At 37.8% G+C, this 27,877-nt stretch overlaps 1 protein-coding gene across 4 annotated transcripts in view; it reads right to left on the bottom strand.

Moving 5' to 3' along the window:
* SSH2 (slingshot protein phosphatase 2) overlaps nt 1–27,877 on the bottom strand; it is a 245,054-nt gene that overhangs the window by 121,381 nt on the left and 95,796 nt on the right. For all 4 annotated transcript variants that reach the window (XM_032428751.1, XM_032428747.1, XM_032428744.1 and 1 more), the window contains one exon: nt 25,703–25,746. In XM_032428751.1, coding sequence (XP_032284642.1) covers nt 25,703–25,746 — 44 coding nt within the window. The remainder of the gene's footprint in view (nt 1–25,702; nt 25,747–27,877) is intronic.

Here is a 27,877-nt window from a genome sequence, read left to right on the forward strand (position 1 = left end):
TGAGCAGCTCCTTGGATCAGGCTCTAGTTAATAGAATCCACACATCTGCCTCTGCAGACGCTGTCCAGCAACAGCTTGGCAGTTTCTGCCCAGATCCTCTAGAGCACGGCTGCCCCCTGGCCCTTATGGTTGAGGGCCAGTTCGGCAATAAGGAAGGTTCCATTGGTGGTCTTAGCAAAGAATGAGAGCCCAAAGATAGAAACTTCCCAGGGTTGGCCCTTTTCATGTGGTCTGTGTAAAGTACAAAATTGTTGAAGGTGCTCCTTGAGAGTGCCACAATTTGGTTAGTCATCAAAGGTGATAACATCTATGGAGTACATTTTCCTCTGATACTTTTTAAAAAAAGATTTACTTATTTATTTGAGAGAGAGAGAGGATGTGCAAGTGCAAGTGCACGTGTGTGTGTGTGTGGGGGGGCATAGGGAGAGGGAGAGAAAGTCCCAGGCCGACTCAGCGCTGAGAGTGTCTTTTAAAATTTCTTTTAGCAATGATTTATAGTGTTCATTGTATAGTCTTTCATCTCCTTGGTTAATTCCTAAGTATCCTTTTTGATGTTATTATAAATGGAATTGTTTTTGTAATTTTCTTTTTAGATTGTTCATTGTGTACAGATATGTAACTGACTTTTGTGTCTTGACTTAGTATCATATTGCCTGAAAGCAGAAATAATTCTACTTCTTCTTTTCCAATTTGGATGGTGTTTTATTTCTTTTTCTTCCTTAATTGCTCTGGCTAGAACTTTCAGTCCTATGCTGATAGAAGTAGTGAAAATGGGCATCCTTGCCTTGTTTCTGATCTTAGAGGAAAAGCTTTCAGTCTTTCACATTTCACATCAAAAGGTGTTGAGTTTTGTCAAATGCACTTTCTGCATCAATTGAAATGATTGTTTTTTTCCCCTTTATTCTGTTGATGTGGCATGTTATTACACTGATTGATTTTCATATGTGGACTATCCTTGCATTCCAGGAATAAATCCCACTTGGTCACAGGGTACAGTTCTTTTAATATGTTGCTGAATTCTGTTTGTGAGTAATTTGTTGGAAATTTCTGCATCAATATTCATATGAAATACTGCTCTATAGTTTTCCTTTTTAATAGTGTCTTTGTCCGGCTTTGGTATAATGGTAACGCTGGTTTCAGAATGAATTAGATTTAAAAATCTAATTTTTTAAAAATCTAAAAAATTAATTTTTTTTGAAGTTTGAGAAGGATTGGTATTATTAGTTCTTTAAATGTTTGGCAGCAATGTCAGTGAAGCCAACGGGTTCAGGGCTTTTCTCTGTTGGGAGATTTCTGATCACTGATTTAATCTTCTTACTAGCTATAGGTCTATTCAGATTTCCTATTTCTTTGTGATTTAGTCCTGGTAGTTTTTTTCCTGGAAATTTATCCATGTTATCTAGGTTATCCAATTTGTTGGTGTACCACTGTTCATAGTACACTCTTATAATCCTTTTCATTTCTGTAGAATCAGTAGTAATGTCTCCACTTTCATTTCTGGTTTAATAATTTGAATCTCTTCTCTTTTCTCCTTAGTTTATCTAGCTAAAGGTTTGTCAGCTTATCAATCTTTTTGAAGAACCAATTTTTTGTTTCATTGACTTTTTCTCTATTGTTCTTCTACTCTCTATTTCATTTATCTTTGTTCTAATTTTTATTATTCCCTTCCCTCTTCTAGTTATGGATTTACTTTATTCTTTGAGCTGTAAAGTTGGGCTGTTGATTTGAGATCTTGTTTTTAAGATTCTATTTTTAAGTAATCTTTATACCCAACGTGGGGCTCAAACTTACAACCCCGAGATCAAGAGTCACATGCTCTACCAACTGAGCCAGCCAGGTGCCCCAAGATCTTGTTTTGTTTTTTTAAAGATTTTATTTACTTATTTAGTTATTTATTTAGTTATTTATCTTAGAGTGAGCAGAGGGAGCAGCAGAGGGAGAGACAGAGTCCCAAGCAGACTCTGCACTGAGTGTGCAGCCCTATGTGGGGTCCGATCCCACAACCCCAAGATCATGATCTCAGCTGAAATCAAGAGTTGGACACCCAACTGACTGAGCCACCCAGGTGTCCTGATCTTGTTTTTTAATGTAAGCATTTATAGCTATACATTTTTCCTTTAGCCCTGCTTTTGCTGCATCCCATAAGTTTTGGCATGCTGTGTTTTATTTTCATTTGTCTCCAAGTATTTTCTAATTTCCCTTGTGGTTTCTTTGATGCATTGGTTGTTTAGAAGTGTGTTGTTTAATTTCCAATATTTTGTGAATTTTCCAGTTTTCCTTTCATTATTGACTTCTATCTTCATTACACTGTGGTCAGAGAAGATGCTTTGTATAAGATCTACCTTTTCAAATCTATTGAGACTTAATTTGTTGCCTAACATATGGTCTATCTTAGAAAGTGTCCCATGGGCCCTTGAGAAGAACGTATATTCTGGTGTTGTTGGATGGTGTTCTGTACATGTCTGTTAAGTCTAGTTGATTTATTGTCTTGGTTAAGTCTTCTATTTTTTTTTACTTATCTTTTGTCTGGTTGTTCTATCCATTATTATGAGTGTAATATTAAAGTCTCTATTACTATATAAATATCTATTTCTCCCTTCAATTCTGTTTGTTTTTGCTTCATACATTTTGATGGTTTGTCATTAGGTACATAAATATTTGTAACTGTTACATCTTCTTGCTGTATGGAATCTTTTTAAAAAACCTAAAGTGTAATTAACATACAGTGTCATATTAGTTCCTGTATAGTTCCAATACAATAATTCAATAATTCTATATACTTACATAAGAAAAAACTTTTCTAAAACTTAGTTTGGAAAAGTCAAGAACTGAGGGGAAATTTACATTTTTGTTGTTGTTGTTAATGCCATGAAGAATAACATCTGGAAAAAAAGTAAAATTATTTACCTAGCTTTAAAAGATATACCTAATTTCATCATGGCTGCAATAATTAGATTTGCTTTTTAAATCAGATTTAAAAAGAATGTCCTTCATAGCTACCAGAAACAGAACATGCCAGATAAATATAAAATATCTGTGAATACATTCTTCAGAAACAAAGAATACTTCAGTGAAATGAAAATTCTCACTCTTGTCAAGAAACTAGGAAAAGGAGGAGGAGGAGGAGCAAGATGGCGGAGGAGTAGGAGACCTAAATTTCATCTGGTCCCAGGAATTCAGCTAGATAGGGATCAAACCATTCTGAACACCTACGAACTCAACAGGAGATCGAAGAAAAGAATAGCAGCAACTCTCTGAACAGAAAAGCGACCACTTTCTGGAAGGTAGGACGTTTGGAGAAGTGAATCCTAGGCGATATTCGGGAAGATAGACGGCGGGGGAGGGGGCCTTCGTTGGCCGCTACTGGCAAGTGATAGAGCAGCAGAGCACAAAATCGGAAATTTTAGAAGTCTGCTCTGCTGAGGGATGTCGCTCCAGTGGCTAAGCGGGAGGGGGGACCCTCGCTGGGACAGTGTGGTCTCAGGACCCTCTGGGTCACAGGAAGACCGGGGGGTGCCTGAGTGCGGCAGAGCTCCCAGGTATTGGAGCAGGGAAGCCGGCTGCAGACACGGAGCCGAGGAGTGGGCTCTCAGCTCAGGGTTGCCATAAACCGTGATCCGCGGCACAATCGGGCCACTGCCCTTCCAGCAGGGACCCAACAAGCGGCAGATCCGGGGAGACTCCCTTTCCTCCCCTTGGAGGAGCGGCGCAGGAGCACACCGCAGGGATCTGCTGGGTTTGGAGACTCCACAGGGGGTCGAGTGCCAGAGATAGAAATGCTCAGTCACAGGCCGGGTGAGCACGGAGTGCGGCCGGAGACCAGGGAGATGGGAGTGACTGACTGCTTTTCTCTGGGGGCGCACTGAGGAGCGGGGCCCCGAGTTCTCCGCTTCTCCGGGGCGGAGATTAGGAGGCCGCCATTTTCACTCTCCTCCTCCAAAGCTGTATGGAAAGCTTGCAGGGAACAAAAGCTTCCGAGAGCAAACCCGAGCAGATTACTTAGCCAGGACGGCAAGGGCGGGGCAATTCCGCCTCCAGCAAAGACATTTGGGAACCACGGCAACAGGCCCCTCCCCCAGAAGATCAGCAAGAACAGCCAGCCAAGACCAAGTTTACCGATCAATGAGAATGGCAGAACTCCAGTGTTAGGGGAATACTGCACATAGAATTCATGGCTTTTTTCCCATGATTCTTTAGTCTTCCAAGGTTAATTTTTTTAATTTTCTTTTTTTTCTTTTTCTTTTTCCCTTTTTCAACAAACATCTTATCAATCCCTTTTTTAAAAAATATTTTTTATTTTTCATTTTTACAGTCATATTCCATCCCTTCATCATATTTACCCTTATTTTTGTACATATATGTTTTTCTTTCTTTAAAATTTTGGGAGGCACTTTCTTCTAACAGACCAAAATACACCCAAAATCTAGTGTGTGGCACTGATCTATCCACCAGCCTGATCATATTTGATCATATTCTGTTTTTTTTTTATCTTTTTCTTTTTTCTTTCTTTCCCTTTCTTTTCCACTGGTTTCAGAGTCTCTTCTGATTTCTTTAGTGTATATTTTTCTGGGGTCGTTGTTACCCTGTTAGCATTTTGTTCTCTCATTCATCGATTCTCCTCTGGACAAAATGACAAAACGGAAAAAATCACCTCAAAAAAAAAGAACAAGAGGCTGTACCGACTGTCAAGGACCTAATCAATATGGACATTAGTAAGATGTCAGAACTAGAGTTCAGAATGATGATTTTAAAGATACTAGCTGGGCTTGAAAAAAGCATGAAAGATATTAGAGAAACCCTTTCTGGAGAAATAAAAGAACTAAAATCTAACCAAGTCAAAATCAAAAAGGCTATTAATGAGGTGCAATAAAAAATGGAGGCTCTAACTGCTAGGATAAATGAAGCAGAAGAGCAAATTAGTGATATAGAAAACCAAATGATGGAAAATAAAGAAGCTGAGAAAAAGAGAGATAAACAACTACTGGATCACAAGGGCAGAATTCAAGAGATAAGTGATACCATAAGATGAAACAATATTAGAAGAATTGGGATCCCAGAAGAAGAAGAAAGAGAGAGGGGCAGAAGGTATATTGGAGCAAATTATAGCAGAGAACTTCCCTAATTTGGGGAAGGAAACAGGCATCAAAATCCAGGAGGCACAGAGAACCCCCCTCAAAATCAATAAAAATAGGTCAACACCCCGACATCTAATAGTAAAACTTACGAGTCTCAGAGACAAAAAGAAAATCCTGAAAGCAGCTTGGGAGAAGAGATCTGTAACCTACAATGGTAGAAACATTAGATTGGCAACAGACCTATCCACAGAGACCTGGCAGGCCAGAAAGAACTGGCATGATATATTCAGAGCACTAAATGAAAAAAATATGCAGCCAAGAATACTATATCCAGCTAGGCTGTCACTGAAAATAGAAGGAGAGATAAAAAGCTTCCAGGACAAACAAAAACTAAAGGAATGTGCAAACACGAAACCAGCCCTACAAAAAATATTGAAAGGGGTCCTCTAAGCAAAGAGAGAGCCTAAAAGCAACATAGACCAGAAAGGAACACAGACAATATACAGTAACAGTCACCTTACAGGCAATACAATGGCACTAAATTCATATCTTTCAAGAGTTACCCTGAATGTAAATGGGCTAAATGCCCCAATCGAAAGACACAGGGTATCAGATTGGATAAAAAAAACCAGACCCATCGATATGCTGTCTGCAAGAGACTCATTTTAGACCCAAAGAAACCCCCAGATTGAAAGTGAGGGGGTGGAAAACCATTTACCATGCTAATGGACACCAAAAGAAAGCTGGGGTGGCAATCCTTCTATCAGACAAATTAGATTTTAAACCAAAGACTATAATAAGAGATGAGGAAGGACACTATATCCTACTTAAAGGGTCTATCCAACAAGAAGATCTAACAATTGTTAAATATCTATGCCCCTAACATGGGAGCAGCCAATTATATAAGCCAATTAATAACAAAAGCAAAGAAACACATCGACAACAATAATAGTAGGGGACTTCAACACCCCCTCACTGAAATGGACAGATCATCTAAGCAAAAGATCAACAAGGAAATAAAGACTTTAAATGACACACTGGACCAGATGGACTTCACAGATATATTCAGAACATTCCATCCCAAAGCAACAGAATACACATTCTTCTCTAGTGCCCATGGAACATTCTCCAGAATAGATCACATCCTAGGTCACAAATCAGGTCTCAACCGGTTCCAAAAGATTGGGATCATTCCCTGCATATTTTCAGACCACAATGCTTTGAAACTAGAACTCAATCACAAGAGGAAAGTTGGAAAGAACTCAAATACATGGAGGCTAAAGAGCAACCTACTAAAGAATGAATGGGTCAACCAGGAAATTAAAGAATTTAAAAAATTCATGGAAACAAATGAAAATGAAAACACAACCCTTCAAAATCTTTGGGATGCTGCAAAGGCAGTCCTAAAAGGAAAGTATATAGCAGTACAAGCCTTTCTCAAGAAACAAGAAAGGTCTCAAATACACAACCTAACCCTACACCTAAAGGAGCTGGAGAAAGAACAGCAAATAAAGCCTAAACCCAGCAGAAGAAGAGACATAATAAAGATCAGAGCAGAAATCAATGAAATAGAAACCAAAAGAACAGTAGAACAGATCAACGAAACTAGGAGCTGCTTCTTCGAAAGAATTAACAAGACTGATAAACTCCTGGGCAGACTTATCAAAAAGAAAAGAGAAATGGCCCCAATAAATAAAATCATGAATGAAAGAGGAGAGATCACAACCAACACCAAAGAAATACAAACAATTATAAGAACATATTATGAGCAACTATATGCCAACAAATTAGATAATCTGGAAGAAATGGATGCATTCCTAGAGATGTATCAACTACCAAAACTGAACCAGGAAGAAATAGAAAACCTGAACAGACCTATAACACTAAGGAAATTGAAGCAGTCATCAAAAATCTCCCAACAAACAAAAGCCCAGGGCCAGATGGCTTCCCAGGGGAATTCTACCAAACATTTAAAGAAGAATTAATACCTATTCTTCTGAAACTGTTCCAAAAAATAGAAATGGAAGGAAAACTTCCAAACTCGTTTTATGAGGCCACCATTACCTTGATCCCAAAACCAGACAAAGACCCCATCAAAAAGGAGAATTACAGACCAATATCCTTGATGAACATGGATGCAAAAATTCTCACCAAAATACTAGCCAATAGGATCCAACAGTACATTAAAAGGATTGTTCACCATGACCAAGTGGGATTTATCCCTGGGCTGCAAGGTTGGTTCAACATCCGCAAATCAATCAATGTGATACAATACATTAATAAAAGAAAAAACAAGAACCATATGATCCTCTCAATAGATGCAGAAAAAGCATTTGACAAAGTACAGCATCCTTTCTTGATCAAAACTCTTCAGAGTATAGGGATAGAGGGTACATACCTCAATATCATAAAAGCCATCTATGAAAAACCTACAGCGAATATCATTCTCAATGGGGAAAAACTGAAAGCTTTCCCCCTAAGGTCAGGAACACAGCAGGGATATCCACTATCACCACTGCTATTCAACATAGTGCTAAAGTTCTAGCCACAGCAATCAGACAACAAAAAGAAATCAAAGGCATCCAAATCGGCAAAGAAGAAGTCAAACTCTTACTCTTTGCAGATGATACGATACTTTATGTGGAAAACCCAAAAGACTCCACCCCAAAACTGCTAGAACTCATACAGGAATTCAGTAAAGTGGCAGGATATAAAATCAATGCACAGAAGTCAGTGGCATTCCTATACACCAACAACAAGACAGAAGAAAGAGAAATTAAGGAGTCGATCCCATTTATGATTGCACCCAAAACCATAAGATACCTAGGAATAAATCTAACCAAAGAGGCAAAGAATCTGTACTCAGAAAACTATAAAATACTCATGAAAGAAACTGAGGAAGACACAAAGAAATGGAAAAACGCTCCATGCTCATGGACTGGAAGAACAAATATTGTGAAGATGTCAATGCTACCTAGAGCAATCTACACATTTAACGCAATCCCTATCAAAATACCATCAAGATTTTTCAAAGAAATGGAACAAATAATCCTAAAATTCGTATGGAACCAGAAAAGACCCCGAATAGCCAGAGGAATGTTGAAAAAGAAAAGCAAAGCTGGTGGCATCACAATTCCGGACTTCAAGCTCTATTACAAAGCTGTTATCATCAAGAGAGTATGGTACTGGCACAAAAACAGACACATAGATCAATGGAACAGAATGGAGAGCCCAGAAATGGACCCTCAACTCTATGGTCAACTAATCTTCGGCAAAGCAGGAAAGAATGTCCAATGGAAAAAAGACAGTCTCTTCAACAAATGATGTTGGGAAAATTGGACAGCCACATGCAGAAGAATGAAACTGGACCATTTCCTTACACCACACACAAAAATAGACTCCAAATGGTTGAAAGACCTCAATGTGAGACAGGAGTCCATCAAAATCCTAAAGGAGAACACAGGCAGCAACCTCTTCGACCTCAGCTGCAGCAACTTCTTCCTAGAAACATCACCAAAGGCAAGGGAAGCAAGGGCAAAAATGAACTACTGGGACTTCATCAAGATAAAAAGCTTTTGCACAGCAAAAGAAACAGTCAACAAAAGCAAAAGACAACTGACAGAATGGGAGAAGATATTTGCAAATGACATATCAGATAAAGGGCTAGTATCCAAAATCTATAAAGAACTTATCAAACTCAACACCCAAAGAACAAAGAATCCGATCAAGAAATGGGCAGAAGACATGAACAGACATTTTTCCAAAGAAGACATCCAAATGGCCAACCGACACATGAAAAAGTGCTCAACATCGCTCGGCATCAGGGAAATCCAAATCGAAACCTCAATGAGATACCACCTCACACCAGTCGGAATGGCTAAAATTAACAAGTCAGGAAACGACAGATGTTGGCGAGGATGCAGAGAAAGGGGAACCCTCCTACACTGTTGGTGGGAATGCAAGCTGGTGCAGCCACTCTGGAAAACAGTATGGAGGTTCCTCAAAAAGTTGAAAATAGACCTACCCTACGACCCAGCAATTGCACAACTGGGTATTTACCCCAAAGATACAAATGTAGGGATCCGAAGGGGTATGTGTACCCCGATGTTTATAGCAGCAATGTCCACAATAGCCAAACTATGGAAAGAGCCAAGATGTCCATCGACAGATGAATGGATAAAGAAGATGTTGTATATATATATACAATGGCATATTATGCAGCCATCAAAAGGAATGAAATCTTGCCATTTGCAATGACGTGGATAGAATTGGAGGGTGTTATGCTGAGCAAAATAAGTCAATCAAAGACATGTATCATATGAGCTCACTGATATGAGGAATTCTTAATCTCAGGAAACAAACTGAGGGTTGCTGGAGTGGTGGGGGGGTGGGAGGGATGTGGTGGCTGGGTGATAGACACTGGGGAGGGTATGTGCTATGATGAGTGCTGGGAATTGTATAAGACTGTTGAATCACAGACCTGTACCTCTGAAACAAATAATACAGTATATGTTAAAAAAAAAAAAGAAGGTAGCAGGAAGGGAAAAATGAAGGGGGGGGAAATCGGAGGGGGAGACGAACCATGAGAGACTATGGACTCTGAGAAACAAACTGAGGGTTCTAGAGGGGAAGGAGGTGGGGGGATGGGTTAGCCTGGTGATGGTATTAAAGAGGGCACGTACTGAATGGAGCACTGGGTGTTATATGCAAAGAAGGAATCATGGTACACTACATCAAAAACTAATGATGTAATGTATGGTGATTAACATAGCATAATAAAAAAAAAAAAAAGAAACTAGGAAAAGAGCCAATGTGAATGTACTTAATGCCAGAGAACAGTACACTTAAAAATGGTTAACAGGGCAAATTTTATGTTAAGTATATTTTTCCACAATTAAAATAAAAATATTCTTTAAAAAAAAAAGTATGCACTTAACAATTTAATGGGGCAACCCCATACAGTGGCAGAACTCAACAGAATGAGAGGACAGCTCACTACACCCTATGTTGGCCATACCCAAATGTTTATAAACAGTTGATAGTTCTCTGGATTATAAGAATAATCTGCATGGTGGGAGGTAGAGATTCAAATTTCAGTAGGGTCAATAGCAAAAGATGTACGGCTTCAATGTGATCAGTTAGAACCAATTTTTAATATATGGAAAGTTCTACATTTGTAAGCAAACAAATCACACACATACATACTGTTATAAGTTCAATAAATATTCAGTTATACTTTCTTAAAACAGAAAAGCAAGGTGATAGAGCATTTTAGTATCAAACGGCTCAAGAAAAAAATTCCTTGTATTTGCAACTTTCTGTAAATATGAGATTATTTCTTTTTTTTTGTTTTAAATTTTAAAAATGATAAAAATGAGGCAGCTCAGATTTACAATGGACTTTTCTTCTTTCCTGTCTTGTTTCTTTTTTTTTATTTAAGTACAATACTTTTATTCTCTAGGATAATGTATTCTTTAACTAGAACATATACTGAGGTGGGAGTATATCTGTCCTTTTCTCATGGGCAATGTAGTACATTTATTATTATGATATTTAAATCCATACTAAAATTATTTTTTTTATTAAAGATTTTATTTATTTATTTGACAGAGAGAGAGAGACAGCGAGAGAGGGAACACAAGCAGGGGGGGTGGGAGAGGGAGAAGCAGGCTTCCCACCAAGCAGGGAGCCCAACATGGTGCTTGATCCCAGGACCCTGGGATCTGACCTGAGCCGAAGGCAGCCGCTTAACCGACTGAGCCACCCAGGCGCCCCCATACTAAAATTATTTCACCAAATAAACTGAAATTAAATGAAGACATATCCCAAAAGTACAAATAACAGAGCAAATAGAAGATTAAAAAAACCTGAGGAGGTACCAAAGACTAAGATTTGGAGAAGAGATTTGGCCACCGATTGAATGAACTAGTAACACAGTGCCATTGTGAAACTATATCTTACACAAAGACACGTCTTGATTCTGTTTTCTTTCAATTGTCTTCAAGAGGTCTCCATTTGACTATTGCACCGTTATTTTACACGTTCAAAGGTGAACTCCTCACATAGTTTTTTTTTTTTAACTACATCATTTTTAGTAGAGATATCAACACTCTCTTATTTTCATTTATCCACTCAACATTCACCTAAGCATTTACTGAGTGCCAACTACATGCTAGTTGCTGTGGATACTGAGAGAAAAGGCATCACCCCTGTCTTCATGCTGCTGTCAGATGGGGAGGAGATTGCCCACCTCTAGCCATTTGCCTGCAACAGCTTTCTGGATAGTTTTCTTGCCTCCTCTCATACTGCTTAACACCGCCATACTCTTCTGGCAATCATGTCATTCTTCTAGACAAAGATCTATCAAATAAAAACTCTGCTTTTAAGATACAGACAATTATCTTCTAGAAACACATTAGCACCTACTTCCAGACTTCTGAGGATATCTTTCCACTCTCTCTATCCTCCTGTATTTGGAATGCTCTCCTTCTGTTCTATCTAAATCCCATTCATTCAAGATCCAGCTCTTCCAAGAGATTTCCCAAGACTCCTTTGGCCCACAATGCTCTCTATCCCATCTGCTGCAAACTTTGTTTTCATTGCTAGGTTTGAAGTACCTTGGGGGAAATAACATGTTTTCAAAGGTGAAGAACTTTCTCAGTAGATGGTGACTAATTCTTTATGTCTATCAATGACTAAAAAGGAAGAAACCAGGCTTAAAACATGAAAGGCTTTGGGCTGAACATGAAAAATAACTTCACAGGGGCACTTGGCTGGCTCAGTCGGTGGAGCATGCAACTCTTGATCTCAGGGTCGTGAGTTCAAGCACCACATTGGGCATAGAGCTTGCTTAAAAAAAAAAGAAAAAAGAAAAATAACTTCACATTGATTAATTTAAAAAGAAAAGGGTCAGTACTTCCAGCCCCCATTATTTTGGATTCCTCCAGAGGGCAACAGACTCCTGCTGGTCATATTTTGGATATAACTGGCTCTCCACAAACAGCTATGTAATCTTAGAAGTCACCTTCTGGAGGTGGGATCAAGATGGTAAAGTAAGAAGATACTGAGCTCACCTCTTCCCACACATGAACTGACTAGTGGATCTCCTGGAGGGGCAGTGATCTGTTGTAATGTTCCCTGGAGACAGAAACACTCACTGGTGGGCACTTTTTATTTTTTTACTTTCCTTCTACCTGGTTTTCCTGGCCGTAGCAGGTGCCACTTCTGACACTCTCCATCTACTGTGCTAGCACCGCTAGCCCCATCCAACCTACCCACCCAGCCCCTCCCAAGTGGATCCCTGATCCACCACATCCCACAGGCACAGGCACACTCAGTCAGCACCAGAGCCATTCCTAAGTGCTCCTGCCTTGAAGGGCCAGCCCTGCACCTAGAATGCTGGCAACAGTCACAGCCAGACACAGCAGTCAGCTGTGCCAGAGGGCTTCCCAGCCCACCAGCATGCTTACGGCTATTGTGGCCACCCCACACACCAATGAGATTGTACTAATTATGATCAGGCTACAATAGGAAGGTGTATACAGCCCACACAAGAAACACCCTTGAGGGACCTGGCTCAGGCGATCAGAGGTGTTTGTGCTACTGGGCCCCACACGGTGACTTCTGCATAAAGCCAGTCTTTCAAGGCTGGTACATGTAACTGATCTAATACATAAAAACAAATAGAGAGTTAGGTAAAATAAAAAGACAGGAATATGTCCCAAAAGAAAGAATATGATAAAATCTCAGAAAAAGAAATGAAATGGAAATAAACAATCTACCAGATAAAATTCAAAGTAATGGTTAAAAAAAATCTCACAGAACTGAGGAGAAGAATGAATGAACACAGGAAGAATTTCAACAAAGAAACAGAAAATATAAAAAGAACCAATCAGAGCTGAATAATTCAACAACTAAAATGAAAAATACACTAGAAGGAAGCAACAGCAGATCAGAATGTAGAAGAATGGATCAGCGATCTGGAAGACAGGGTAATGGAAATCATCCAATCAGAAGAGCAAAAAGAAAAAAGAATTTTTAAAAATGAGGCTAGTTTAAGGGACCTCTGGGACAACATCAAGCATACAAACATTTGCATTATAGGGCTCCCAAAAGGAGAAAAGAGGGAAAGAAAGGGACAGAAAAACTATTTGAAGAAAAAATTGCCAAAAACTTCCCTAAACTGGTGAAGGAAACAGACATCCAAGCCCAGGAAGCAAAAAGAGTCCCCAGTAAGATGAACCCAAAGAGACCCACACCAACACACATAATCATCAAAGTGTCATCAGTTAAAGTAAAGAGAGAATCTTAAAAGCAGCAAGAGAAAAAACAACTACTTATGTACAAAGGAACTCCCATAAGACTATCAGTTGATTTGTCAGCAGAAACTTTACAGGCCAGAAGGGGGTAGAATATATTCAAAATGCTAAAAGGAAAAAACTTCCAACCAAGAATACTCCACCCAACAAGATTATCACTCAGAATTAAAGGAGAGGCAAGGGATTTCCCAGAAAAGCAGAAGACAAAGGAGTTCATCAACACCAAACTGGCCCTATAATAAATATTAAAGGGACTTCTTTCTTTCTTTCTTTTTATTTTATTTTATTATGTTCAGTTAGCTACTGTATAGCCATTAGTTTTTGATGTAGTGTTCAATGATTCATTGTTACGTATAACACCCAGTGCATATCACAACATGTGCCCTCCTTCAATGGAAAAGAAAAGTACATAACTAGAACTAAGAAAATTATGAAAGAAAAAAATCTCATTGGTAAAAGTAAACATACAGGAAAGGTGGTGGGTCAACCACCTACATAGCTAGTATGAAGGTTAAAATACAAAATTAGTAAAATCATCCAGATCTACAATAATTAGTCAAAGAATACACAAAATAATAAGACGTAAAATATGACATCAAAAACATAAAACATGGGGAGGGAGGAAGTAACAATGTAGTGCTTTTAGAATGTGTTTGAACTGAAGCAATCATTGACTTAAAATAGGCTGCTATAAATGTAGGATGTTATATATGAACCTTATGGTAACCACAAACCAAATACCTATAATAGATACATAAAAAATAAAGAGAAAGGAAAACATAACACTAAGGAAAGTCACCAAATCCCAAGGGAAAAGAACACCCAACATAGGAGCACCTAAATAAATAAAGCAAATATTAACAGACATAGAAGAAGAAACTGACAGTGATATGATAATAGTAGGGGACTTTAATACCCCATTTTCATCAATGGATAGATCATCCAGACAGAAAATCAGCAAGAAAACATTGGCCTTAAATCACACATTAGACCAGATGAACTTCATAAATATCTGCAGAACATTCCATCTAAAACAGCAGAATAATTTTTTTTTTCAAGAACACATGGAATATTCTCCAGAATAAATCACATTGGGTCACAAAACAAGTCTCAGTGAAAATTTTTTTTAAGATTTTATTTATTTATTTGAGAGAGAGAGTACAAGCTGGGGAGAGAGGCAGAAGGAGAGGGAGAAGCAGACTCCCTGCTGAACAGGGAGTCCGATGTGGGGCTCGATCCCAGAACCCTGGGATCACGACCTGAGCTGAAGGCAGACGCTTAACTGACTGAGCCACCCAGGCGCCCCAAGTCTCAGTGAATTTAAGAAGACTGAAATTATATAACGCATCTTTTCCAACCACAACACTATGAAACTAGAAATCAATTATAAGAAGAAAACTGGGTCAATGAAGAAATCAAGAGGAAATAAAAAAATACTTAGAGACAAACGAAAATAAAAACACAACAGTCCAAAATCTATGGAACAAAGCAAAGGTAGTTCTCAAAGGGAAGTTGATAGCGACATATGTCCACCTCAAGAAACAAGAAAAATCTCAAGACAACAATGTAACATCACACCTAAAGGACTAGAGAAAGAACAAAGCCCAAAGTTAGTTCAAGGAAGGAAATAATAAAGATCAGAGTGAAAATAAATGACATAGAGACTAAAGTAAAAAATAGAAAACATCAATATAAGTAGGAGGCAGTTATTTGAAAAAAGAAACAAAATTTATGAGCTTTTAGTCAGACTCATCAAGAAAAAGAGAGGACCCAAATAAATAAAATAGAAATGAAAGAGAAGTTACAACAGATACCACAGAAATACAAAGAATCATAAGACACTAGTACAAATAATTATATGACAACAAATGGGACACCTAGAAACATACAATCTTTCAAGACTGAATCAAGAAGAATAGAAAATCTGAATAGACTGATTACTAGTAATGAAATTGAACCTGTAATCAAAGAATTCCCAATAAACAGAAGTCCAGGACCAGACAACTTCACAGGTGAATTCTACCAAACATTTATGGAAGAGTTAATACCTATCCTTCTCAAACTATTCCAAAAAACTATAAAGAGGAAGGAATGCTTCCAAAATCATTCTATAAGACCAGCATTACCCTAATACCAAAACCCAAAGACACCACAAAAAAAGAAAATTATAAGCCAATATCCCTGATGAATATAGATGCAAAAATCCTCAGCAAAATATTAGCAAATTGAATTCAACAATACTTTAAAAAAATCATACACCATACTCAAGTGGGATTTATTCTGAGGATGCAAGGATGGTTCAATATCCACAAATCAATCAATATGATATACCACATTAACAAAAAGAAGGATATAAATCAGATAATCATGTCAATAAATGCTAAAAAAGCATTTGATAAATTTCAATATCCATTTATGATAAAAACTCTTAACAAAGTGGGTATAGAGGGAACATACTTCAACACAATAAAGGCCACATATGATAAACCCACAGCTACCATCATATCCAATGGTGAAAAGCTGAAAGTTTTCCTCTAAGATCAGGAATAAGACAAGAATGCTCGCTCTTGCCACTATTATTCAACACAGTATTAGACACATTGATCAGACAAGAAAAAGAAATAAAAGACATCCAAATTGGAAAGGAAGAGGTAAAACTGTCACTATTTGCAGTTTAAATGGTACTATATATAGAAAACCCTAAAGACTCCACCAAAAAATTATTAGAATAAATTAATTCAGTAAAGTTGCCAGATATGAACTCAGTACACATAAATCTGTTCCATTTCTATACACTAATAATGAACTATCAAAGATGTGAAATTAAGAAAACAATCCCATTTACAATTGTAATAAGAATAAAGTACCTAGGGATAAATTTAACCAAGGAGGTGAAAGACCTATACTCTGAAAAATATAAGACACTGATGAAAGAAATTAAAGTTGACACAAATAAGTAGAAAGATAAACTATGCTCATGGACTAGAAGAATTAAGAGTGTCAAAATATCCACACCACTCAAAGCAATCTACAGATTCAACACAATCTCTATCAAAATACCAATGGCAAATTTTCACAGAACTAGAACAAGTAACCCTAAAATTTGTATGGAAACACAAAAGGCTCTGAATAGCCAAAGCAATCTTGAGAAAGAACAAAGCTGAGGTATAACACTCCCTGATTTCAAACTATACTTTGTACAAAACTATAGTATCAAAACAGTAATGACACTGGCATAAAAACAGACATTTAGTTCAATGGAACAGAATAGAGTCTAGACATAAAGCCACAATTATACAATTAATCTTTTACAAAGGAGGCAAGAATATGCAATAGAAAAAAGACAGTCTCTTTAATAAATAGTACTGGGAAAACTGGACAGCTGACATACAAAAGAATGAAACTGGACCAATTTTTATGCCATATACAAAAATAAACTCAAAATGGATTGAACACCTAAATGTGAGACCTGAAAACTTAAAACTCCTGGAAGAAAACATAGGCAGTAAGCTCTTGGACACTGGTGTCAGCAATATTTTTTTGGATCTGTCTCCTCAGACAGGGCAACAAAAGCAAAAATAAACAAATGGGACTGTATCAAACTTTTTACACAGGGAAGGAAAACATCAACAAAATGAAAGGCAACTTATTGAACGGGAGAAGACATAACCAATAAGGGATTAATATCCAATATATACAAAACACAATTGGTTATATATTGGTTAATATCCAATATATATAAAAAACAAACAATTCAATTTAAAAATGGGCAAAGGACTTGCATAGACGTTTTTCCAAAGAAGACACGTGGATGGCCAACAAACATGAAAAGATACTCAACATCACTCATCATCAGGGAAATGCAAATCAAAACCACAATGAGATATCACCTCACACCTGTCAGGATGGCTAGTATCCAAAAGACAAGAAATAACAAGTATTGGTAAAGATGTGCAGAAAAGGGACTTGTGCAGTGTTGGTGGGAATGCAAAATAGTGTAGCCACTATGGAAAACAGTATGGAGGTTCCTCAAAAAATTAAAAATAGAACTACCATACGATCCAGCAATTCCACTTCTGGGTATTTATCTGAAAACAAAAACAAAAACAAAAACACAAATTCGAAAAGATATATACATCCCTATGTTCACTGCAGCATTATTTAAAATAGCCAAGATATGGAAGGAAAATAGGTGTCCATCAATAGATGACTGGGTAAAGAAGATGTGGTAAGGGCGCCTGGGTGGCTCAGTTGGTTAAGCGACTGCCTTCGGCTCAGGTCATGATCCCAGGGTCCTGGGATCGAGTCCCACATCGGGCTCCCGGCTCAGCGGGGAGCCTGCTTCTCCCTCTGACCCTCTCCTCTCTCATGCTGTTTCTCTCTCACTCCCTCTCTAATAAATAAATAAATAAAATCTTTAAAAAAAGAAGATGTGGTAAGTACATATATATATATATATATATATGCATGTATGTATATATGTATACACACACACACACACACACACACAATGGAATATGTGAACTATTACTCAGCTATAAAAAAGAATGAAATCCTGCTTTTTGTGACATGGATGAACCTAGGCAGTATTATGCTAAGTGAAATAAGACAGAGAAAGAGAAATACTGTATGATTTCACTTATATGTGGAATCTAAAAAACAAAATGAGCAAACAACAAAACAGAAACAGACTCATAGATACAGGGAACAATCTGTTGGTTGTCAGAGGGGAGGGACTGTGGGGATGGGTGAAATAGGGGAAATAGACTTCCAGTTATAAAACAAATAAGACATGGGATACAACGTACAGACAGTACAGGGAACAGAGATAATAATACTGCAACAATTTGTATGGTGACATTTAGTACATAGATTTATCATGGTGATTACTTCGTAATGCATATAAATGTTGAATCACTATGTTGTATAGCTGAAAGTAATACAATACTGTATGCCAACTACAATAAAATTTAAAAAGTCACCCTCTCTACAGACCACCATTCTATTCCATTAAAATCACCCTGTAGAATTCACCCATGGTGTTTGCACTTCTAAAGTCAATAGAACACAAATTTTTTCAAAAAAAATTTTTTTGAAACAAACAAACAAAAATTGGTAACAAATATTATATGTATTGCTTGAATTGACTGGGGAAAATATAAAAACTGTCCTGAATGGCTTAAATATTCATTTCCATTTTTTTAAAAATAGCACAATTTCTGGATCTTTGAAGCCATATTATTGTACAATACTATAAATTTCTGACCTTACAAACAATTTCCTAAAGGTCATTCCTTTTCTCTTTATACAACTCTTAGCTTAGAGTTGGTACACACAGGAATGGAAGAACTCTACTGTAATTAAAATACTTATTTTCTAAATTCAGATCTCAAGTACTTTGTTTCCTATCACAACTATTCACCCTAAAAAAGATGTCTTGTGATTTCAAAGATTTCAGTGGTGTATTTCTTTTGTTCATTTTTATTTATTGTCTTATAATTTTATTAGTTAACTCATATGAGAGAGCCATTTATAGGTCAAATTGTTGAATATTGGATGCTGTATGGTTCAGTTTTATACTCATCTTCCTGGCTGTTTCCAAATAAGCAAAGTGGGTCATCACACAATCAGCAAAGCAATGAGTTCATAAACATGCACAAGGAAGACTGGCATTGAGTGTCATCCATTTATCTTTTTTACCAAAAATAATATACAACCTGATTTTTAACTCTGTGATCATGTTATCTTTTTATGCTTATCTTTTGAGAAAGACAAAGCATTGCCAGAGTTGTCATAAAAAGGGGCCAGTGTAGCATGAATACATTGTTTTTTAACTATAGTAAAATGTACATACCATAAAATTTGCCATCTTAACTATTTGTAAGTGTACATTAAGTACATTCCCACTGTTGAGGAACTATCACCACCATCCATCTCTAGAACTTTTTTCTCTTCTAAAACTTTAACTCTGTACCCATTAAACAATAACTCCATTCTCCTCTTCCCCCAGCCCCTAGCAATCAACATTCTATTTTCTATCTCTGAGAATCTGACTACTGTAGGTACCTCATGTAAGTGGAAGCATACAATACGTATTATTTGGTGACTGGCTTATTTCACTTAGCATAATATCCTCAAGGTTTATCCATGTTGTAACATGTGTCAGAATTTCCTTCCTTTTTAAGGCTGAGTAATACTCCGTTCTATGTATATACCATATTTTGTTCATCCATTTATCTGCCAGTGGCTATTGTGAATAATGTTGCTATGAACATGGGTGTAAAAGTTTCTCAAGACCCTGCTTTTGATTCTTTTGAGTATATAACTGGAAGTGGAATTGCTAGATCATACGGTAATTATATTTTTAGTTTTTTGAGGACCTAGAATACTGTACCCTTTTACAGTCTCACTAACAGTGCACAAGGGTTTCAATTTCTTCACATCCTCACCAATACTTGTTATTTTCTGTTTTTTGGGTAGTAGCCATCCTGATGAGTGTGGTGATATATCTCATTGTAATTTTGATTTGCATTTCCCTAATGATTAGTGATACTGAACATCTTTCATGTACTTATTGGTCATTTGTATATCTTCTTCGGAGAAATGTTCTTTACCCATTTTTTTTTTTTTTTAATTTTTTTTATTGTTATGTTAATCCCCATACATTACATCATTAGTTTTAGATATAGTGTTCCATGATTCATTGTTTGTGCATAACACCCAGTGCTCCATGCAGAACGTGCCCTCCTCAATACCCATCACCAGGCTAACCCATCCTCCCAACCCCCTCCCCTCTAGAACCCTCAGTTTGTTTTTCAGAGTCCATCGTCTCTCATGGTTCTTCTCCCCCTCCGATTTCCCCCCCTTCATTCTTCCCCTCCTGCTACATTCTTCTTCTTCTTTTTTTCTTTCTTAACATATATTGCATTATTTGTTTCAGAGGTACAGATCTGAGATTCAACAGTCCTGCACAATTCACAGCGCTTACCAGAACACATACCCTCCCCAGTGTCCATCACCCAGTCACCCCATCCCTCCCACCCCACCCCCCACTCCAGCAACCCTCAGTTTGTTTCCTGAGATTAAGAATTCCTCATATCAGTGAGGTCATATGATACATGTCTTTCTCTGTTTGACTTATTTCGCTCAGCATAATACCCTCCAGTTCCATCCACGTCGTTGCAAATGGCAAGATCTTATTCCTTTTGATGGCTGCATAATATTCCATTGTATATATATACCACATCTTCTTTATCCATTCATCTGTTGATGGACATCTTGGCTCTTTCCACAGTTTGGCTATTGTGGACATTGCTGCTATAAACATCGGGGTGCACGTAGCCTTTCGGGTCCCTACTTTTGTATCTTTGGGGTAAATACCCAGTAGTGCAATTGCTGGATCATATGGTAGCTCTATTTTCAACTTTTTGAGGAACCTCCATACTGTTTTCCAGAGTGGCTGCACCAGCTTGCATTCCCACCAACAGTGTAGGAGGGTTCCCCTTTCTCCGCATCCCCGCCAACATCTGTCATTTCCTGACTTGTTAATTTTAGCCATTCTGACTGGTGTGAGGTGGTATCTCATTGATTTACCCATTTTTTAATTGAGTTGTTCAAAGGTTAATTTTATGTATCAACTTGACTGGGCCACAAACTTCTGGGCCCAGAAATTTGGTTAAACATTATTCTGGGGGTGTCTCTGAGGGTGTTTCTGGATGAGATTAACATTTGAATCAGTAGACTGAGTCAAACAGATGGCCCTTCCCAATGTGGGTAGGCTTCACCATTCCAGTGAAGGTCTGAATAGAACAAAAGGCTGAGCAAGGAAGAATTTGCTCCCTCTGCAGGTCTTTGAGCTATGACATCAGTCTTTTCCTCATTAGACTCAGGCTCAGACTGGAAGTTAGACCATCAGCTCTCGAGGGTCTCCAACTTGCAGATCTTGGGGACTTCCCAGCTTCCATAATTGTGTGAACCAATTCCTTACACTAAATCTATCTCTATATTTCCTATTTTCTCTGGAAAACTCAAATATAGATTTTGGTACAGAGAAGTGAGGTGCTGCTATATTGAATACCTAAAAATGTGGAAGTGGCTTTGGATTTTGGAAGTGGCTAGAGGCTGGAAGAATTCTGAGGTGCATGCTTGAAAAAGGTAAGATTGTCATGAAGGCAGTGTTAATGGCAATTCTGGTGAGAGCTCAGCAAGAAAAGAGGAGGGCTGGAGAAAAAGCCCTCTCTCTTCTTAAAGAATACATCATAATCATGAACAGAATGTTGGTAGAAATATGGGCAGTAAAGTCCATTCTGATGAGGTCTCAGATGGAAATAAGGAACATGTTATTGGATAACGGAGAAAAGGCAATACTTGTTATAAAGTAGGAAAGAACTTAGCTGAATTATGTTCATGTTCTAGTGTCTTGTGAAAAGTATAACTTGTAAATGAGGAAATTAGATATTTAGCTCAGGAGATTTTTAAGCAAAGCTCTGAAGGAACAGCTTCCTTCCTTCCAACTGTAAATAGTAAAATATGAGAAGAGAGAAATGAATTGAAGAAGTAGTTAAGCAAAATGAAACAGAACTTAGAGATGTGGAAAATTCTCTGTCTATATTGTAAAAAATGAGAGAGCATGTTCAGAAGAAAACCCCAAGGGTGTGATGATGAAAGTGGGTGTGAACCATGGACCTCTCCACAGCCATCTCCTCAGAAGCTAGGAATAGAGATGGGATTTATACCAGCAGAAACACTACCAGCTGGGACTAAAGGAAGCAAAGAAAACAAGAGAGAATGAAGGAAGGCTGTGAACATACATTATCCTTCAAGAAAAGGGAAGAAGGACCCCAAAGGCGATTCAGAGATCATCAGGACTGCTACTCTAACTACAGACCTGGAGTGCAAGGGCTGAGGGGCAAGGCTGCCTTTGTGTTGGTCCTGCTGCCCAGCAGAGTGCCAGGTAGATGGGCCCTGGCAGAATGCCAGATGGGTGGCACTTCGAGGGAGCCAAGGGTGCAGGGCTGCCCTGCTGAGCCGTGGAGATGACACCACCAACTCCAGTGAGTCTTGAAGGCAGGACAACTGCCCCAGTGGGTCCCCAGTGAAGAGTATCGAAACCAAAGAGCATTATTATTGAGCCTTAAGATCTAATGGAATTTGCCTTGCTAAGTTTTGGATTAACTTGGGGCCTGTCACCTCTTCTTTCTCTCCTACTTTCCTTTTTGGAATGGGAATGTTTTCCTAAGCTCCTCTTACCACCATGTCTTGAAGTGCACAACTTACCTGGTTTCAGAGGTTCATAGCTGGAGAGAAATTCTGCCTCTAATCTCACCCATATCTGATTTAGATGAGATATATTTTTTTAAAGATTTTATTTATTTGACAGAGAGAGAGCACAAGCAGGGGGAATGGCAGACAGAGGGAGGGGAAGAAGCAGGCTCCCCGCTGAACAGGGAGTCTAATATGGGGCTCGATCCCAGGACCCTGAGATCATGACCAGAGCCGAAGGCAGATGCTTAATCGACTGAGCTACCTAGGCGCCCCATGATTTAGATGAGATATTTAGATGAGACTTTGGACTTCACACTTCGGAGTAGATGCTAAAATGAGTTAAGACTTTTGGGACTACTGGGATGGAATGAATATATTTTTTATGTGAGAAGGATATGAATTGGGGAGGTAGGGTGGAATGTTATGAACTGAATATTTGTGTCCCACTCCCCAATCCATATGTTGAAGCCCTAACCCCTAATGTGATGGTATTTACAGATGGGAGCCTTTGGGAGGAAATTAGGGTTAGATGATGTCATGATGATGTTACAGGGCTCCCATGGCAGGATTCATGTCTACATATGAGGAAGAGACCAGAGCATCCTCTTTCACACAGCCATATGAGGACACAGCAAGAACACAGCTGTCTGAAATCCAGGAAGAAAGCTCTCACCAGGAACCAAATCTGCCAGCACATTGAGCTTGGATTTCCCTGCCTCCAGAATTGTAAGAAATAAATTCCTGTCGTTTAAGCCACTCAGTCTATGGTATTTTGTTATAGGAGCCTAAGCTGAATAAGACAGATTGTTCTTTTTCCATTGTGCTTGAGTTGTAAGAGTTCTTTATATATTCTGGACATTGACCCCTTATCAGCTATATTATTCGCAAAAATTTTGATGTAGACTAATTTATCTATTTTTGTTGTTGCCTGTGAACATTGGTTTTTAAAGACTTCATAGTTTGAGCTAATTATATTAAATGATTACTTTTAACTTAAGACTTTCCCAATAAAGGGCATTTGGTTAAAATAAGAGATAATTTATGAAACATCTTTTTTATTATGTGGAATTGGCATTAGGTTTAATAATATGCTGTTTACTATTCAATTCTCTACTATAAACCACAACTGAACCCACAAACTGAAAAGATGAGTTCAGGCATGCTCAGTGAAATGATGCTAATTCAGTGCTGGTTTATTCTCTGGAAAGTGCTAGGGAATGCCAGAACAATCTGTAGTAGTCAAGCACACAAAAAATCAACCTCTTACATACCATCTAGCTACAAGGGGCATTCAATTGGCACTTAAGAGAAGTTTCTTTGTTTTGAGTCAGACTAAAGCAATTAGATTTAGAAATAGCCTGGGAAACATAATGAATGTAAGAAATTACAACAGGCAAGTAAATTTTGATTTTTAAAAATGGGTGCTACCAGGGATGCCTGGGTGGCTCAGTCATTAAGCGTCTGCCTTCGGCTCAGGTCATGATCCCAGGGTCCTGGGATTGAGTCCCACATCGGGCTCCTTGCTCAGTGAGGAGCCTGCTTCTCCCTCTCCCTCTGCTGCTCCCCCTGCTTGTGCTCTCTCTCTCTCTGACAAATAAATAAATAAAAATCTTTAAAAAAAAAAAAAGGGTGCTACCAGGTTTTTCTTCATTCCTTCTCTGTATAAATGATCCTTTTCTTGTAAAAAGAAGAAGCCTACAAAAACCCTCTGCTAGTCATATTATGATATATTGCCAACAACTTTAAAAACAGTGGTCTTTATAAAGGTTCTTAATGGCTTGACAATTCAGGACTGTGAATGAGAGTAAACTTGCATTGCCTCATCATTATGTAATTTTTGGAACAACAATTATCTCCCAGTAGATGCCAAGTCAATATGTAAAGCTTGAAATTAACCCAATGATCTTTACATTTGGCCTAGTAGAAAATTCAGAATCTTTTGGAATCCTTTTTTCACTCTAATGGGAATAAGGTTATGATGCCTCTGGTAATAATTCAGCTAAAATTTTTTCTGGGTTTCTATCTCTTAGCCCTATGTGAAAGAATGACACTTCACTGTCAGATCTTCCCCAAGAGATAGTGAGAAATTAAGCTGCAAGCCAAATTTTTCATGCTAACCAAGACAGGAAATTTCCTGTCAATAAGCTTCAGTTACTGATGAAAAGGAACTCTTTTTATATAAACTTGCAGTTTACAAGAGTGGCATACAGCAACAAACACTTGATAATTCATCATGAAGGAAGCATTCCCTCTGGCCAGGTTCTCCACATTGAGCATGCTTATTGTATACTTCCTCTGTATCATGCAGAACAGCTCATGTGACTGAGTTCAAAGGATACAAATTTGGTAGCATTTAAATGACCATCTTGAACTTACCAGAACTGTTTCTTGGGGGGAAAAGTTGATTTATAAAACCACTTATAGGAGATAACAAAAATATTTATATAATTCCTAAATATCTCTCGTAATATTCTTCTTCTAATGGCAGCAGGCACTGGTACCCTTAACAATATGCCCACTGCTCTGTGAGTATTCACTGTATTGGAAGGATTGGGTAAGTTACTCAGTATATGCTTTGTATTTAGAAGTGAAATATTGACCAATCTATAAGAATTTAAATATCCATCAAAATGAATGACAAACCTAAGTACAAAACTGAAGGCTGAAATGTTCAGTTGATATTTTCCTAAAAGGTAATGAAAATTTACTTTTTTATTACTCAAGATGGTTCTTCAGACTTGAATAAAAATTGGACCAATATTGGCATACCTGCACTTTCTTAAAGCAATCTACCATTTAATGTATGTATGTATGTATGTATGTATAACTGACATACAACATTGTATTAGTTTCATGTGTATAACATAATGCAATCTACCATTTTAAATCTCTGAGTCAGTAACTGGATTCTTAAAGCAATCCCATTTTAAGAGACCAATTAAGCTTCTTGGAAAACCATGATAAGCTAATCTGATAAGACTAAGAAAGAATTAGAGAAAAAACATTAACGATAGAAATGCTATAGAATATAACGAACAAACATACCTCCGGGGCTGTGACCGGCATTCCTCCTCCCCACTGTCTGCCTCCTGCATAGACAGGAAAATGATAAAAAAAATAGTTTAAAACCTGAGGTCATATATCATAATATCAACAACGCAATTTTACTAAGCTTTACATATAGGCATATCTCACTCATCTTGTGCACTTGAACAAATTCTCTCCATAAATAGCAACTTCAATCAACACAGAAGGTTGATATGTATCAGTAGAACTTATTTCTGGAGGAAACTTCAACAATAGCCGACAAATTTTGTTGATAACAAAATGCTAATAGTTAAAAGAATTACCTCTGAAAACCAACTAAAGCTGTTATGCCACTGTTACGCTATTTCAGATTCAAAATGAGTGGGCATTCTGATTGCCACCAACAAATCTCATTAAGATGTTCTCTTAATAATTCTGATCCCCAAAGAACAACCTAAACAATGAGCTACTTCACAAAGTGCTCATGATCAAATCACGAACAGTATCACCCTCAACATAAAGGCTACTAGTTATTATTTATAATGTGCCAGGCTCCTTGCTCAATACTTTAAGTACATTGTCCTACTTATTAATTATAAATTCAGAAGGTTGAGGGGCGCCTGGGTGGCTCAGTTGGTCAAGCATCTGACTCTTGGTTTCCACTTGGGTGATGATTTTGGGGTCGTGAGATCGAGCCCAGCATTGGGCTGCATGCTCAGTGCAGTCTGCTTGGGATTCTCTCCTTCTCCCTCTGCCCCTGCCCCTGCTTGCAAGGAAGGAAGGAATGAATGAATGAATGAATGAATGAATGAATAAATAAATAAATAAATAAATAAAATCTTAAAAAATAATTCAGAAGGCTGATGGTACTATATTTCTCACTGATTCTAACACACACACACACACACAGCTTAGGATAAATATTTTCAATCAATAAAAAAGCATTGAATCATAGTTTAATAGCAATATTTATTTTTTCTTAGTGGCACATAAAATAATTGAAGGTGTTATAACATGGCAATTTAGATTCAGTGAAATACGGATTTTCCAGATGAAGAAACTGAAATTCACAAAGAGGAACTAAGTAAGTTGTCCAAGGAAACTCATATGGTGAAGCTAGAATTAAAACTGATAAAATGCTACCTTCCAACACATTGAAAAAGCATATCATTTACTCCTCCCTGGCCTAGGTTAGGTCTTATAAGTTATTACATAGATTTTCATGTACACAAGAATATTGACATAAAGGAAAAGTGAGAAAAGTTGTGAGAATTAATAATACTAAGGTATTAAGTTTTTCCTTAAGTTTGTTCCCTGACATTTTATATTTGCTTTTTGGTCACTTTTGCTCTATTTGGCAAACATAAAAACTGGAGGACAAAAATAATTTCAAACACTATGTGTACTGTCACTGAGCCACCTACATTTTCGAGTTTATGGAACCAAACCCATTCACTTCTATATCATTCTGTCTCCATTCCTGGTCAGCTACTACTACTTAAAACTCTACAACTTTTATTCTCATTTTATTTTCGTTATTGATTTGAGGCATGCCTATTATTTTCCACAAAGGGAAGAAAGAAGTAAAGATTCTACGCACAGAGAGAAGACAGGTTAAATGTCATAGTGTGCTAAACTATTTGCCTGTAGGGGAGGTTTTGGGTTCAGAAGTATTCCCTTTAGGGATTGAAAAGAAGGGTGTTAAAAGGAAAAGAACTGATTGTCTCTAGAATCAATAGAACCTGGGAAGTTTGCAAGAAAGAAAATGAAAAGATTCAGATAAGCAAATGTAAATGTTAGATTTTGAGGCCCAAGAGAACTATAATATAGAGAAATGATTTCCTGGAATGTCGTTTAACAAACAGTGCTTCATTATTGTTATTATTGGTTAATAGAGCTCAACTTCTGATGTATTCTTATCGTATTTTTTTAATTGTATGAAAACTATATAAAGGGTATTTTTAAGATATATGTAAGTTACGAGGTGCAATAATACAATGAATATCTGTGAACACTGAAGAGCTAGACTAGTACTGGGGCACCTGGGTGGCTCAGTTGGTTGAGTGTCTGTCATGATCTCAGGGTTGTGAGATCGAGCCCCGTGTTGGGCTCCGTGCTCAGCATAGAGTCTGCTTGAGATCCTTTCCCCCTCCTACTCCTTCCCCCTCTGCACCTCACCCTACTCACATTCTT

The sequence above is a fragment of the Phoca vitulina genome, unplaced genomic scaffold (assembly GCF_004348235.1).
Source record: "Phoca vitulina isolate PV1807 unplaced genomic scaffold, GSC_HSeal_1.0 scaffold40, whole genome shotgun sequence".
NCBI lineage: Eukaryota > Metazoa > Chordata > Mammalia > Carnivora > Phocidae > Phoca > Phoca vitulina.